Source organism: Glycine soja, chromosome 1, assembly GCF_004193775.1.
Source record: "Glycine soja cultivar W05 chromosome 1, ASM419377v2, whole genome shotgun sequence".
Lineage (NCBI taxonomy): Eukaryota > Viridiplantae > Streptophyta > Magnoliopsida > Fabales > Fabaceae > Glycine > Glycine soja.
Genome location: NC_041002.1, coordinates 39,909,615 through 39,928,004, shown reverse-complemented (window position 1 = coordinate 39,928,004; position 18,390 = coordinate 39,909,615). Strand labels below are relative to the sequence as shown.

Sequence of the window (18,390 nt, the reverse complement as noted above, 5' to 3'; positions counted from 1 at the left end):
AAAACATATAAGATATAAAAAATTTAAAAAAACAATGTCAATTTTTAGAAAACCGATGTTGTTTACTAACAAAAAAAAATGATATTTGTGAGAGAAAAATAACAATTTTTATAAAAACGGATGTTGGTTTTTTGTAAAACATTAGTTGTTAAAAAATCCGATGTTAAGTTAATAGTTTTAACATCGATAATTTCAACATTAATTCATAATTAATATTAAAAGTTCTTAATAATTAATATAAAAAATCCTATTTTCTAATAGTACCACGTGCGTTAATAAATATGAATGTGGGTCAACTTCGTTTTCAAAATAAGTTCAAGAAGAGTAGAAAGGTAAAAACATATTATTGCTGGATCATCTTAGACAAGGGATAGATATTTTATAAGACGGTCTCACTAAAACCATAATTAACATGTTCGGATTCTCTAGTGCAACCAGCTCTTTATAGCTTTGTGCCGCACAAATCTCAATATAAAATATCCAATGGTTTTAAAAATAAATAAATTTATTTTACATTTTGGAAATGTAGGATTATTGATAATAAAATTATATATATTTATAATATCTTTATATTATATTAATGATTTCTATTTTTGAGTTTAATAATAACTTTTATAAATTTTATTTAATTTTATAAAAAATATTTACTGTTATATATGCATGACGAAAAAATAAATAAAATAAATTTCATTCTTACAATAATGAATAAATTCAAACACTTTCAACATATTTATTCAGAATCAGTCTTACTAATTTATGAAAAACAATTTAAGCAAAAAATATCGCAACATAAAAAAATAATTAAATTTATGATGAAGATTTATTTCACCATGAGACAAACTGATTGCAAGAAGGTCAGCACGCGCATTACAAACTTATTAAAATGTCACTAAGTAACTTATTTATGTAGCCAAAGGTTAAATTGAATAAATATGATTTAGATATTTTATCAATATTTTTAACGATGACGACAATATTAATAATTATGATAATAAAGAGCATAAAACTTAGGAATATTGAAATTTAATAAAAAAATATGTTAATTATTTAAGAATTTCTTAGAAAATATTCATGAATTTTCTATATATATATAATTTTATTTTTAAATTTAATAACATTTTCAAAATTATTTTTAAAATTAGTATATCTAATTTATATATTTAATGAAAATGAAAAAAAATACTTTAATAGATTCACGTGACAAATACTTGTATTTTATGTAAGGCAAACATCTTATGAATTAAATTCTTAAATTCATTTAAATATGAATTTTTATTGTTACGAAAATAAACAATATCGTTACTATCGGTGATTATTTTAAAAACTAAATGTGTTCCTAGTTTTAAAACATATTTTTAAAGTTTGCATACTGTATTTTGAGAGAGATAAAAGAAGAGAGGTGAATAATAAATGTATTGGATAATATATTAAAATAAAGAGAATTTTTTTTATGAAATATTTAGAAAAGAGATAAAAAGTAATAAATATGATAAATATCGATGTTGAGTAGTTGTGAAATATTAATGATCGTTATAATTAAAATATGTCAGTTCTTTGAATGAAACAACAAGAATTTATTTGGTAAACACGTGAGAAAATTTTTAGAAATTAAATTTCTTTGTACTATATGCTTTTATATATATATATATATATATATACACACCAGTAATAATATAGATCGGTGAGTATAACGATGAGTTGACTATTAATTTGTTTTATCTGCCATTGTTTCCGACTTCGCGAGTGGAGACTAAATAAATTCAATCAAGTTCAAATCGCGTTCATACAATGGCCTTCCGTCTCTCATAGACTTTGGCTGCAAGCTAAATAAAATAAGTGAGAGTAATAATACATAAATATTTTATTATTTTAAATATTATTTTGATATTTTTATTATTTCATCATAAATTTTATTATATTTATGTTTTTTCTTATTCTCTCTAAATCTTAAATAACATTATGAATATTATGTAAATTTTTTGATAAATAATTTGAGATCCGTGGTGAGACTTTGTAAATTGAATTGACTTGCTCTCCTTCAAGTGGTTAGTCAACCGTCAATACAACAACTCTAAAGTATTGGTCTGGAGTCACCACAGTTTTCGGATCATAGTCTATACACACGTTTCTTGTGTGTCTTATTGGTTAATTATTAGAAGTGTGACGTTTCTCTTGGGTCAGTATATGATGACAGCCATGTGGCCTCTTTCATATATACATTAGAATATAACAAATGACTTTTCTCCAGTAAAAAAAAAAAAGACTTTTCTTGTACAAGTCATTAAAGGTGTTTTATATAATTGTATTAATTAGATTGAAAAACGTTAGATTTGTCATAAACTAATATAACATTTCGTAGACCACATGCATTAATAAATAGGAATGTGGGTCAACTTCATTTTCAAAAGAAGTCCAATAAGGGTACAAAGGCAAAAGCATATTGTTGCTTAGTGTTTATTCACGAGGATCATCTTAGACTCTTGCAACCAGCTCTATAGCTAAACATATTGTTGCTTAGGGAGCTCTCTAGCATTTTTATGTTTTTAATATTTTAACTTATATTAACCGTTGGATATTTCATATACGACAAAGGTTAAGATTGCTGCAGCAAGAAGCTGTAGAGAGCTGATTGCAACAGATTATCCGGGCGCAAAATTAACTCTTACAAATCCAAAATCAACTGCACCAAATTTAGACTTATTTAAATTAATGAGTCAATGCCTCAACTTTTTTTTCCAAGCCAAATCTAAATTTTTAGTATTCAACTCATCTTAATTTTTGAAAAGAAATAGAAGTAATATTAAAAAGGAAAAATATAATTTCCGACTCGGGATAAAAAAAAATAAAAATAATAACACTTCTTTTCTTTTCTTTTCTCTCTTTTTCTATCTAAATGTTAACTATATATTGATGTGCACTGATTTTTGTTTTTCTTATGGAGAAGGGGAAACTGAGAATTTGAAAGCTGGAAAAAAGGTCTTAGCTTGGATAATGGTTTTGGTGATATTCAGTCGCAGTAGTGTGAAGGAATTGCAAGGTGAAGATGTTGCCATGCGTATATAAGCTCGTTTACCATGGATAAATCTTCCCTGGATTGTTGGATGAATAATGTCATGAGCCTTGTGACCCTCATTGCTTGTCTATTATTTGTTTGGTGGCCATATCTCTTAAAGTTTCTTATCTCTTTTTTCTATTGGATTTGTCTAACTTCATCTTAGCTGAGTAACTACGTACAGTAATATAATTGAGATAATTATCTTATTTTGAATAATGTTATAAATACAGTCACTATCATATTTATGGCATCCAACTTTTTTTCTTCATTCATTTATGTGAAAAAAACACTAGTCATAACATATATTATTGCTTGTCTCATCATTTATTTGGCGATTACGAATATAGCTTTCCCTAGATTGTAATTGTTGGTTTCTGTTTCTTGTTTTCTTTTTATATTTCTGAATGATAAAAAAATACACTAGTACATCATGGAAATTGTCTTTAATACTTTTAGACTGTATACATTATACTTACATTACAATGTAAAAACTTACAATTGGTGATAAATAAAAATTAATCCTTTTAAAAATTAACTTTCACGTACGTAATGAGATTATTAGAAAAACGTCATTGTCATAGTAGCTAGGATTAATAAATAAATAAAAATACTTTTTTTGTACAAGTAATCCTCAGTTTTTTTATATAATTTATTTTAATTAGATATAAAAACCATAGAAGAAAACTTTTAGGAATGTATTTGTGAAGTTTCTCTTTGGTCACTTTCTTAATTTACATGCTCGTAGCAAGTAGGATTATAATAACAAATTATTATTATTATTTATAATAATAACAAATGATTTTTCTTGTACAAGTCATTCTCAGTCTTTCATTTATATTTTCTAATTAGATTGGATAACGTTAGGTTTATAATAAATTACTAGAAGCTGTGACGACGTTTCTCTTGGGAGAGTATATGATGACAGCCATGTGACCACTTTCATATATACGTTAGAATATGACAAATGACTTTTCTCCATAAAAGAAAAATGACATTTCTTGTACATGTCATTCAAGGTGTTTTATATAATTGTATTAATTAGATTGAAAAACGTTAGATTTGTCATAAACTAATATAACATTTCGTAGACCATATGCATTAATAAATAGGAATGTGGGCCACATCATTTTCAAAAGAAGTCCAAGAAGGGTACAAAGGTAAAAACATATCGTTGCTTAGTGTTTATTCGGCAAATTTTTCAAAAGGGGTTTGTTTTACAAACTATTTCTGCAAATGGGGCTTTTTTCAAACTATTTCTTGCATGGTGTCATTTTTTACATAAAATCTATGCAAATTGCAAAAGGCATTGACGAGTTCTGGCTGAGAGTGACACATGGCACTGGTCTCGCCAGTGCGACTAGCGATTTGAGCTCCATGGGACTCGCCAGTTTGACTGGCGAGTAGAGGATTTTCCGAATTGGAAATTGCAAGTGGGACTGACGAGTTACAGTTCCATGGGATTGTAGTGCTCTCTGCACGAGCATGTCACGTGATCACCGCCTCCAGTTGCCATGCTAGCACTTGTGCACCTGCATGCATGTGAAACACTAAAAAAATTCTGCATCTAGAGATTCGGATAGCAGAAAAGCAATCAAGGAACTCGTATGCTTAATTATATTATACACATACAACTTACTTTATCAAAAGATTAATAAAATATATTTTTAATTCCTATAATGTCAATAAAATTTATTAGTATCATTCCTCGTGTTTTGGATTTGATTAATTTACTCTCTAAATTTTGGAAAAATAATAATTTCTGCGTTCTTTAATTATCACAAACAATTTTTATCGTGAGGAAAAATGAAAACTACTCTATTTTATAAACTTCTAATACTTAAATTGATTAAAATTAAAGTTTGAAGACTAAAACTAAATTTTAATGAAAGTTCCGAAATTGGAAACATGCTTTATCCTTATTAAAATTATGAACTTAATAAAGAGACCAAGCTCAACTCGCCAGTTGCATGGAATTGTGCAGCCACAACTCGCCAGTTGCATGGAACTTAATAAAGAGACCAAGTTCAACTCGCCAGTCAAACTGGCAAGTCCCATGGAGCTCAAATCGCCGGTTATACTAGCGAGACCAGTGCCACGTGTCATCCCCAGCCCGAACTCGCCAATATCTTCTGCGATTTGCATGATTTTTACGTAAAAAATGACACCATGCAAAAAATAGTTTAAAAAGAGCCTCATTTATAGAAATAGTTTGTGAAACAAATCCCTTTTGAAAAATTTGCGGTGTTTATTCACGTGGATCATCTTAGACAAGGAGGGATAGATAGTTTATCACAGGGTCGCACTAAAACCAACATTAACGTGTTTGGATTCTCTAGTTCAACTAGCTCTCTATAGCTTTGTGCCGCAACAATATCAATTGTAGATAAAATATCCAATAGTTTGAAAAATAAATAAATTTATTTTACATTTTCAAAATTGAGGTTTATTGAATAAAATTTCATTCTTACAATAATGAATAAATTCAAACACTTTCAATATATTTATTAAGAATCAATGTTACTAATTTATTAAAAATAATTTAAGAAAAAATATCAAAACATAAAAAAATAATTAAATTTATGATGAAGATCCATCTCACAATGAGACAAACTGATTGCAAGAAGCGCATTACAAGCAGGTGGTGATGGCGCAAACTGATTTAGTGAAGAAGGTCAGCACGCGCATTACAAACTTATTAAAATGTCACTAAGTAACTTTAATTATTTTCACTAACAAAAGTCATTTAAATAATCCAAGATTAAATTGAACAAATATTATTGACATATTTTATTAATATTTTTAACGATGAAGATAGTAATAATAATTATAATAAGGAACATAAACATTATAAATATTAAAATTCAATAAAAATATGTTAATTATTTAAGAATTTCTTAGAAAATATTCATGACTTTTATATATTTTTATTATTTTATTATATAATTTAAGAATATTTTCAAAATCATTGTAAAAATCAGTATATCTAATTTATATATTTAATGAAAATGAAAAACATATTTTAATAGATTCGCGTGAAAAATACTCATTTTTTAATGTAAGGAAAACATGTTATGAATTAAATTCTTAAATTCATTTAAATATGAATTTTTATTGTTACGAAAATAAACAATATAGTTACTATCAGTGATTATTTTTTAAAACTAAATGTATTCCTATTTTTAAAACATATTTTTTAAGTTTACATACTGTATTTTGAGAGAGATAAAAGAAGAGAGATGAACAATAAATGTAATGGATAATATGTGAAAATAAAGATAAATTTTTATGAAATATTTAGAAAAGAGATAAAAAAGTAATAAATATGATAAATATCGATGTTGAGATATTGTGAAATATTAAAGATCGATATAATTAAAATATGTCAGTTCTTTGAATGAAACAAGAATTTATTTGGTAAACACGAGAGAAAAATGTTAGAAAATTTCTTTGTACTATATGCATTTTTTCCCATAAACTGTACTATACACCAGTAATAATATAGACTAGTTTCCAACTTCGCGAGTAGAGACTTAATAAATTCAATTAAGTTCAAATCGCGTTCATACCATGGCCTTCCGTCTCTCATAGACTTGGTTGCAAGCTAAAAAATTAAAGTAAGAGTAATAATACATAAATATATTATTATTTTAAATATTATTTTGATATATTTTTATTTTTTTATTATATCATAAATTGTATTATATTTATGTTTTTTTCTTTCTAAATGTTAAATAGCATTATGGATATTATGAAATTTTTTTGATAAATAATTTGAACCCAAAAAGCAATGCTTGTGAACTGCGCCACTTCATATGTGCATGTGATTTTGAAATCCGTGTGAGACTTTGTAAATTGAATTGACTTGCTCTCCTTCAAGTCGTTAGCCAACCGTCAATACAACAACTCTAAAGTATTGGTCTGGAGTCATCACAGTTTTTGGATCATAGTCTATACATACCAAAAGAAAAAAAAAAGAAAAAAACTTAATACAATTTTCGTCTCTTATTTGATCAAATTCATAATTGTTGTCCGTTATTTTAAAATAGATAATATGATTTTAGTTTAATTTCCCATTTTTCCTTTCTAATTAATTAAATCATTTAATCTAAAATGAATATGTTTAATTGGATCAAAATAAAAATGAAACATTAACAAAATTGAAGGTTAGACCAAAATTACATATTTACAAAAATAGAAGATCAAATATTTTTATTTTAGAGGTTTAAATATATTTTAAATATTTTTAATTTAATGTTTTTTTTTTGTTTTAGCTCTTATAAGAAAAGTTTTAATCCTTATAAATTATCTTTATTTTTTTAAGTTCTTATAACATAATACTTTTTTCATTGTTTGATGTACTATCTAAATTATTTTAAGGATAAAAAATAAAACAAACATAATCTGTAAGACTAAATAATTTTTTTTGAAAGGATGAAAATAAAAAATAAATTATAATAACTAAAAATATATTTAACTTTATTTTAAAATAGAGGAATTGGATTGAAGAAAATAAAATAACAAAAATTGTATATAGGCCTAAAAGTTGTAAAGCTCTAAAATTTCCAGAAACCTATATGTGTAATAACCAAATTAACCAAGTAAATGAAGTTCAGTTGTGGAAGAAGTGTTAGAAAGAACCTATATGTTTTTTTTTTTCATTTATACACCGAAACTCAAAATCTTATTTAAGATTAAGGGAACGAAACACACAAATACAAATGAATTTTAAAAGTTGTTTAAGTAATTAAACAGAAAAATAAACAAAAACTAAAGGAAACAAGTAAATAACAAACCATAGTAGCAGTACACATCCATTAAGACCAAAACACAATCGTACATCCATCAACTGAAATTGTGCGCCATTTCACATTTGCACGTGGGTGGCTTGCAAAGTGAAGTGACTTGTTTCTTTGAAGTCATTACTCAATACTACAACTCTAAAGTCTTATTCTGGAGTCACCGCAATTTTCGAATCACAGTTTTGTACATACTATGAGAAAAATAAAATCATACTTGTTACTACCTTATGAGAAAAATAAAATCATACAATTTTCGAATCACAGTTTTATTATTTTATTATATAATTTAAGTACATATTAACATGTTCGGATTCTCTAGTGCAACCAGCTCTCTATAGCTTCGTGTCGCAGAAATCTCAATCGTAGATAAAATATCAATGGTTTGAAAAATAAATAAATTTATTTTACATTTTGAAAATTTAGGGTTATTGATAATAAAGTTATATATATTTATAATATCTTAATATTATATTAATGATATCTATTTTGCGAGTTTAATAATAACTACTATAAATTTATTTAATTTTATAAATAAAACATTTACATTTATACATGAAGAAAAAATAAATAAAAAGAAATTTCGTTCCTACAATAATGAATAAATTCATACACTTTCAACATATTTGAAATAAAAAATATATAATCTTAGCTGAAATATAAATAACAAATACAATAGATATAAAGAATACATAAGTATATAAAGATTGAACAAAGATAGTTGAAAAATAAAGAAGTCTTGCGTTAGGCTAGAGCTAAATAAATTGAGATGAAGCCATTCAATTTGAGTTTGTTTCATTTGGCAAGAAAAAATCTAGCATTTTTATGTTTTTAATATTTTAACTTATATTAACCGTTGGATATTTCATAGACGGTTAAGGTTAAGATTGCTGCAGCAAGCTGTAGAGAGCTGATTGCAAACAGATCATCCGGTCGCAAAATTAACTCTTACAAATCCTCAACAAAACTCCATCATAGAAATCTGTAGTCGCCCACTTCCCCAAAATCAACTGCACCAAATTCAGACTTATTTAAATTAATGAGTCAATGACTCAACTTTTTTTTTTTTCAAGCCAAATCTAAATTTTTAGTACTCAATTCATCTTAATTTTTGAAAAGAAATAGAAGTAATATTAAAAAGGAAAAAATATAATCTCTGACTCGGAATAAAAAAAATAAAAATACTAACGCTTCTTTTCTTTTCTCTTTTTCTATCTAAATGTTAACTATATATTGATGTGCACTGATTTTTTTTTTCTTTTGGCGAAGGGGAAACTGAGAATTTGAAAGCTGGAAAAAAGGTCTTGGCTTGGATAATGGTTTTGGTGATATGCAGTTGCAGCAGTACTGTGAAGGAATTGCAAGGTGAAGATGTTGCATGCCATGCGTATTTAAGCTCGTTTAGACTATTATACTTAAATTACAATGTAAAAACTTACAATTGGTGATAAACAAAAATAAATCCTTTTAAAAATTAACCTTCACGTACGTAATGAGATTATTAGAAAAACGTCATTGTCATAGTAGCTAGCTAGGATTAATATATAAAAAATACTTTTCTTGTATAAGTAATTCTCAGTCTTATATAATTTATTTTAATTAGATTGAAAAACCTTAGATTTATAATAAGTTATTAGAAAACTTTTAGGAATAGGAATGTGTCTGTGAAGTTTCTCTTTGGATAAAATATGATGATGACAGCATGTGGTCACTTTCTTAATTACATGCTCGTAGCAAGTAGGATTATAAATAACAATTTTTTTTTTATAATAATAAATGATTTTTCTTGTACAAGTTCTTTCATTTATATTTTTTAATTGAATTGAATAACGTTAGGTTTATAATAAATTCCTAGAAGCTGTGACGTTTCTCCTAGGACAGTATATGATGACAGCCATGTGACCACTTTTATATATACTTTGAATATAACATAATAAATGACTTTTCTCTAGTAAAAAAAAATGACATTTTTTGATGTAATCCTATTCCTAAAAGATTCAGAGGATTGAGCTAAAACTCTTAAAGAAGATCCTAGAATTCTCATGAACCTTAGGATAAATTTCTGAATTTATGGGTCAAGGTTGGATCCATTCTTTTTTATAAATATTAGAATAAATTTTCTTTCTTTTGGGTTTTGTATTTTGACCATTCTAATAATATAAAGTTTTAGTCTTGTATTTCAAGACATTTTAAGTAGTCTTTGTAGTAGGAACTTCTTTGTATTTTCATGTATTTTGGCATAGGACTAAGCTTAGCTATTGGAGGGGTGCGTGTAGCTCCCCCTTTAGCTTCTCAAGGAATATGCAAAGATGCATTTGACATATTCTTGGAATATTCCTTTGGTATATTCTTGTGGCATATTACTTTCTCATGTACTAGAGTTACACCTATTCTTGTGACATCTAAAGGAAATATGTTAAGATGCCTTTGGCATATCCTTGAAATATTCCTCTTAGATTCACATGAAATGAAAATGAAATTCATAAAACCTATGCTATAAATAGAAACATGTGTAACATTTGTCATAACTTTGATGAATGTGAAACTTATGATATACACTCCAAAGTTTAACTTCTCTCCCTCTTTTTCTCCTTCAATTTCGTACCCCCCCTCTCTCATTGTCTTCCTCCATTGAAGCTTTCTCTCTAAGCTTCTTATCCAAGACACTCTCTTGGTGGTGAAGCTCCTCCTTCCATGACTTATTCCCTAGTAGATGACGTCTCCTTTCACCTCTTATCCTTTATCTTCCACTGCAACTCCATGGTTGAAAATAATCATTGAAGGACCTTATTTAAGCTCAAAGATCCAGCCTCCATAGAAGCTTCTCAAGCAAGCTTCCATCAAATGGTATCAAAGCACAAGAGCTTAAAGTACGTGCTCCTTAAACCTCCATTAACCTTTATTGTTGTTTCTTCATTTTTCTCCATGTATCTCCTCACGTGTCTTGTGCTAAATGTTGTTCACATGATTTTTTAGAATTTCGACAATTAAACTTGCTATAGAAGCTAGATTTGATTTTCTATGGTTCAAATTTCTTGTTCTTGTTCTTGAACCATAATTGTGTTGACTTTAGGTTTCTTTGAGTTTTGTCTTGCTATTTATTTGTGGCTGAAACTTAAACCATAAAATTCTTACAAAAATATTAATGTATAAGAAAACCTCAAAAATCTAGAGTGACATGTTCACCTATTGTAGTTTTGTCATAAAAGTCATGTCTAGTCATGAAACTTGCCACATATGATTCTTTATGTTGTGCTGAATTTTATTTTTCTTGTTTCTTTGTCTAACTCATTTGTTCCTGAGTTTATGAAATTTTTTTAGCCTATTATTTGATTTGAGTCAAATCTTGCATGTTAACTAGTCCTTGACATGTTCATGGGCAATTCTTAAAGAGTCTTTGATTATGAACCTTTTTCTTGAACTTTTTAGGTTTCCTTATGATTGTGTCTATTGTAAATTTGAGTTTTGGTGATTGAATTATTGGCTGAAATTTTGATCCTAAGTGTATATTGAACTCCTAAAACTGAGGTAAATAGGCCTAGTGAGTTTAACATACATAGGAAAGTTGAAAGTAAGCCTAAGGCAATCAATATACCATGCTTAACAAATTCGAAGCCTGAAATCGCTGGTGCTGATAGCTTCTTAGAATCACTCTGCAATCCTTCATACACAGGGGCGTGTGCTTGCTGGAAAGACTCCTGTCCAAGGTCACGAATCATGTCCTCTAACCGATCTCCCATTTCTACATCAAACGGTTCAGATTGGGACCCACTCTGCATGTCTGTCACTTCACCATGCCATATCCACGTTGTGTAATTCTTCTTAATCCCATCACACAATAGATGGTCCCGTATGTCATCGAGTAATTGTCGTCTTCCATTCAAACAGTTGATGCAAGGACAATAATATTTTCCTTCTTCATTCGGTCAACCTCTTTCTGAAGCAAATTGCAAGAACTATTCGACGTCATCCTCATATTCTAGGCTCATGCGACTTTCATTCATCCAACTTCGATCCATCTACGCAATTCCATGCATGAAAATCTCACTTTTTTATTTATAGGTGTGGGCCTATCCCATTTAGGAAAACTGTCTTTTATGTTAGCTTCAATCGTCAAGGTTACCATTATTTACAAAAATTTGACTAAATTTCGGCAGCATTTCGCATTAGTCTCCAAGTACACGACATGACATCGGTCAAATGAATTTCCCGATAATCAAGTATGCACTCGGAGAACAACTTGAAATGCAGTGAACCGAAATTTAATCAAATTAATGAAAATAATAATAACCTTCACGAATGAATCTAACATAAAAATACTAGTCTCCCCAAACTGTCCAAACGAACAATTCAAGACTAAATACAATGGCTAATGCAAACTGTCCGCAAGAGTCATTGCATTTAGTCTCAAACGGGAATCTAAGGTTCACTCACCATGAACAACAATTGTTTATATAGCAAATTACACTGATCACATACAAGAACATACAAAAGGTCAAATTCAATTACAGACAAATATAGACATCAGCAATTGTTTATGTAACTAATTTCAAATGCTGGGTTTGAAGGGTGCTTATGGTTTAATATTGTAGTTGGGTATATGTGTGTATGTGTGTATCATGAGGGTTGAGACAAGGAGACCCTTTGGCTCCATTACTCTTTGACTTAGTGGCTGAAGGACTGACAGGGCTAATGAGGGTCTCTGTGTGTGTCTGTGTGTGTGTGTGTGTGTCTGTTTCTGTGTGTGTGTGTGTGTGTGTGTGTTCCTGTGTGTGTGTGTGTGTGTTTCTGTGTGTGTGTGTGTGTGTGTGTGTGTGTGTGTTCCTGTGTGTGTGTGTGTGTTTCTGTGTGTGTGTGTGTGTGTGTGTGTGTGTGTGTTTCTGTGTGTGTGTGTGTGTGTGTGTTTCTGTGTGTGTGTATGTGTATGGCTGTGTGTGTGTGTGTTTCTCTGTGTGTGTGTGGCTGTGTGTGTGTGTGTGGGTGTGTGGCTGTGTGTGTGTGTGTCTGTGTTTTTGTGTGTCTGTGTTTCTGTCTCTCTGTGTGTGTGTGTGTGTGTGTGTGTGCGTGGCTGTCTGTGTTTGTTTCTGTGTGTGTGTGTTTCTAAATATGTGTGTTTCTGTGTGTGTGTGTTTGTGTGTGTGGGTGTGTTTCTGTGTGTGTGTGTCTGTGTTTAGTAAATAGGCTGTAGAGGATTCAGAATCTATGTATCAATTAGCTTGTTGTAAGTGGTTCTATTATAAAACAGCAACCAAATGCACATTTCTATCTACCAATGTAATCTTAGTACCACTGGTAGTTTTCAATATATATAATATCTAATTTTGCTGAGCAAAAAAAAAAGGGAATTTGCGGACAAGACAGCTGGAGAAAGGCTTTGCCCAGCCCTACAACTATTGGTCTAGTAATTTATCAACAGCATTTTTTGATTAGGGTAGCAGTGCAGGGTTATTGTATTCTATTTAGATTGGCACCTGATTCGTAGGACCTATGCTTCTGCTAGTCTACTGGTTTCTACCTTGTATATTTAGTACCTCTGGTACTCACAGTTATTAATACAAATTATAATTTTGCTGATAAAAAAAAGATAATACAAGAGAGAGAGAAGGGCAATGGCAGTCACAACATATATATAGAGAAGGGCAACAGATAAAATTACAAAAACATTCAACACTAACAATGAACAAGTTCTGAGAGTTTAAATCACAGTAAATACTTCAAAGATATCAGTCCAATGAAACAAAGGTCATGTAGACAGCCATAGCATGAGTTACAAATATACCAGTAATGCATACAACAACAATTTTAAATTAGTTTTCGAATCAAAGATATAAATACCTGACTTTGGGGCTTCAAAGATATAATCAAAGCGCTTCCGCAGCAACGCCAAATAGCAGTAGTAAATGATAGCCCTAAAAAAAACCATACAGAAATTAGCCACAGTGTATTTAAAGCCTTTTATCAACAATATGACTCTCACTTCATGGTGATACATTGACTCTCAAAAGACATTATACTGAGAGTGTATTTAAAGCCTCTTTCAGTCATTCTATCAAACAGCTCATTGACAATTTTTTAAGAATACATATCATACTTCTATCCAGTCAAACTAAAGCAATAACTAATTAATTTAATTAAACAGGGACAAATATGTATATTAATATTAAACGGAAGAAGATTGCATGGGTATCTTGGACACAATGCTGTGCTTCTAGAGATGCAGGAGGATTGGGGATCAAAGATTTTAGAATTTTAAATAATTCTCTACTAATCAAGTGGAAATGGTACATGTTTCACCAACCAGAACAGCTGTGGAATAGGATCCTGATTTATAAATATCAGGGCTGGAGAGGATTGGATCAGGGGCCTCAATGTCTTTAGTATTTATTTAAAACTATTAGGAAGGGCTGGTTTTATATGTTGTATTTTGTTGGGTGCCTATATGGCTATTTTCTGATGTAATGTCTCTTTGTAATTTGTAGTACCATTGGTACTTCTAATTATCAATATAAATTATCTTTGCAGTTCAAAAATAAAATATTAAACAGAACAGTACCACAGGTACTGAAAATAATTCTGTCATATAATTGCAGAGGTTTGGGCAGGGGGATCAAATGGGCTGTTATTAAAAAGCTCAATTTAAAATACAAGGTGGACCTTGTGTGTATTCAGGAAACTAAGAAGGAATACTTCAACAAGCTTACCTGTCAGAGCATATAGGGGGACTCTAATGTCTCATGGGATAATGTTCCCTCAGTTCACACTTATGGGGGATTACTATGCTTATGGAATAATTCTGTTTTTGAAGTAGACAGCAGGGTGAAAGGCAGCAACTTCCTAATGCTTGCAGGTAGATGGATAAAGGATGATCAGAGGATATACATTGTTAATATATATGCTCCTTGCGACCTACAGGGGAAGAGAGCTTTGTGGGAAGAGTTGAGGCAGCTAAGAATCTCTCACACTGATGGTCTTTGGTGTTTCCTTGGGGACTTCAATAGCATTAGAAGCCAGGAAGAAAGAATAGGCACATCTCAAAGAATGGGAAATAGCTCTTATATCTCTGAATTCAATAACTGGATTTCTGATATGGAACTGCAGGAGATCAAATCTTATGGTAGCAGATTTACTTGGTTCAGACCCAATGGATCTGTGAAGAGCAGATTGGATAGATATCTGGTCTCAGAACAGTGGCTGTCCCATTGGCCGGACTCCTCTCAACATGTAATTCCAAGGGACTTTTCAGACCACTGCCCAATATTATTGAAAACAAATATGGTGGATTGGGGCCCTAAGCCCTTTAGGGTGCTGGATTGGTGGCTCAAAAATAAAGAATATCAAACATTGGTGAAGGAATCATGGACCAGAGATCAGCAGGCTGGTTGGGGGGGATTTGTGCTTAAAAAAAAGTTGAGGAACTTAAAATCCAGCTTAAAGCAGTGGAGTAGAGAGTTTGGGGATGTCAAATTCAAGAAATTTCAGCAGCTGAGACAGCAGTTAAATGATATTGATAATATCGCTTGTGATAGAAGCTTGACTGCTGCTGCATACATGGAGAAAATGGATCAATGCCTGTTTACAATTTGCCACTATATCAATCCTAATAAATGGCAGCCCCACAAAGGAGTTTGCTCCCACTAGAGGTTTGAGACAAGGGGATCCCCTAGCCCCCTTGCTCTTCAACATAGTGGCTGAAGGCTTAACTGGAATGATGAGGGTTGCAATAGATAATAATCTGTATACAAGTTTTCAGGTAGGGAAGCAAAATGAGCAGGTTAATATTCTGCAATATGCAGATGACACAGTATTTGTGGGGCATGCTTCCTGGGATAATGTTATTGCTTTGAAGGCTATGCTGAGGGGTTTTGAATTGGCATCTGGATTGAAGATTAACTTTGCAAAAAGTCAAGTTGGGATCTTTGGAGCTGAGGTCAACTGGATTCATGAGGCAGCAAAATTTTTGAACTGTAGACATATGGAGATTCCTTTCTATTATCTGGGCATTCCCATTGGGGCAAAGTCCACCAGAAGCTTGGTGTGGGAATCGCTGATCAGGAAATATGAAGAGAAGCTGTCTAAATGGAACCAGAAAATTTTATCTATGGCTGGAAAGGTTACTCTCATCAATTCTGTCCTCACTGCCCTCCCTATTTATACCTTATCTTTTTTCAAGCTTCCTCGAAGAATAGCTCTCAAACTTGTCTCCTTGCAAAGGAACTTCCTGTGGGGGGGTGTTCAAGGGCATAAAAAAATCCCTTGGGTGAAATGGGAAGTAGTTTGTCTCTCTAAGGAGGAAGGGGGTCTAGGAGTCAAAGATATTTCTAAATTCAATACAACTCTGATGGGTACATGGATATGGGCTTTATCTTCTAATCATAATCAGTTGTGGGTTAGAATCTTAATGTCTAAATATGGTGGATGGTCAGATCTTAGCAGTGGGAGGGATAAATCTTGGCAGTCTCATTGGTGGAGGGATCTTCAATAGTTATATCAACAGCCTGAGTTCAGTATTATTCAGCAGCAGATGGTATGGAAGGTGGGAGGAGGGGAAAAAATAAAATTCTGGAAAGATAATTGGTTGGGGGAAGATTATAAACTTGAATAGCAATTCAATCAGCTATTCCTGATTAGTGATCAGCAGAACAATACCATATCCAACATGGGAATCTTTTCCCAAGGCAAGTGGTGTTGGGACTTAAAGTGGAGAAGAAATTTATTTGACTATGAGCAACATACAGCTGTGACATTCATGGAATCAATTACTGGCATTCAAATCCAGCCTCATATGCAGGATATTCGGGTTTGGAAAGCTGATAGTAGTGGTATATATTCTACTAAGTCAGCTTACAGACTTTTGAAGACCACCACCCCAATTATGGAGGCCAACATCCTGAAGATTGTATGGAATCTGAATGTACCCCCAAGGGCTGCGATTTTCTCATGGAGACTTATCCTAGATAGACTGTCCACTAGAGGAAATCTCCTTCGAAGAAATGTGCAGATGCAGGATACTTCATGCCCTCTGTGTGGGAATGCTCAAGAGGAGGTGGATCATTTGTTCTTCAATTGTGAAATGACCTTAGGGTTGTGGTGGGAATCTATGAGTTGGAATTAGATGGTTGGCCCCATTGCATCATCTCCAGCAGCACACTTTATTCAATTCTGTGAGGGCTATGCCATAGGGCAAAATCAATCTCATCGATATGGATGGTGGGTAGCTCTGACTAACTCTATATGGAAGCATAGAAACCAGGTGGTTTTCGAGGGTAATCACTTTCAACCATCTAAAGTGATGGATGATGCTTTATTCCTCAATTGGTCATGGTTAAAGACCAGAGAGAAACACTTCAGTTTTTCTTTCAACCAATGGTCTTCTAACCTTGTGGCTTATTTTAGTTGATATGGGCTGGGTATATTGACTATCTGTTTGGGTTGGATATTTTATCCTTTGTAGTGGATTATTGGAGGGTTTGTTTGGGTTGGGAGGCGACACTCTAAGTGTCATGTAATTATGTGTAATTCATCAGTACTTCTGGTACTGATTTGATATTATTAATAATATATATATATATATATATATATATATATATATATATATATATATATATATATGTTTGCCTTCCAAAAAAAAAAGACACAAAAGTGTCACCTTCCAAAAACCAAAACAAACCCAACAATAACCCAACACAAGGACCCCAATACATATAATTAGAAATTTAACCAAAGGCCATCATAAGCACCTTTTGAGGTTCAAAAGGAATGCCATGAAACAGCAAGGAATTCCTAAGCAATCAGCAGACCTTTCTATTTCTATTTTTTACACATTTAAAACTCAAACATATAAAATAAAAAATATATAACAAACTAACAAAGATAAAGACAAAAAAAAGGAAATATAAACTCACCTCAGTTGGTGCTGCTGACCATCATTTCACTCTCACAACAAATAGGAATCATGTACCTGCATGGAAGAAATAATCACACAACACACAATGATCAGAATAAGCAAATGCATATAATTAAGCATGATACAATATCAATATTCATGGAAGTAACAATGACTTGTCAAAAATTTGGATGAAATTCAATATGTAAATCAAAGCTTTGTCCCTGAAACCCTCTGTGTAAATCAAAGCTTTGTCCCTGAAACCCTCTATGTAAATTTGACAGCCTCATGTCTCCCTTCCTGAAAACCCACTAAAAACTGCCTAACCCCCCCTGTTGTTACTCCATAATTTATTCTGCAATAACTGCTTAAGGCAGTTACATATGGTCCTAAATCACTACACATTCAGTTACGATTAACCCTTTGTGCCTAACTAGGGTTTCGAAACATCACAACAGAGACAGACCATTGAACAATGGATTTTCATCATTACCATACAACAGAGGCATACCTTCGATGGAAGCGCAGACATGAACTCCACAAACGCCAACTCGACAATGTGGTTGCAATCACGGAAGCGCAGCCCAGTTTGCGACAAACACGAACTCAGGCAGAAGGAGAAACAACAATAAAGCCCTGGGTTAAAACTACGAACG

General features: G+C 31.4%; 1 protein-coding gene across 1 annotated transcript; it reads left to right on the top strand.

Annotated features, from left to right (window-relative positions):
- Positions 1-16,507: 16,507 nt before the first annotated feature.
- Positions 16,508-16,963, top strand: LOC114374793. The gene has a single exon (XM_028332517.1). The coding sequence runs from the start codon at positions 16,508-16,510 to the stop codon at positions 16,961-16,963; it is 456 nt and encodes a 151-aa protein (XP_028188318.1).
- Positions 16,964-18,390: the final 1,427 nt, after the last annotated feature.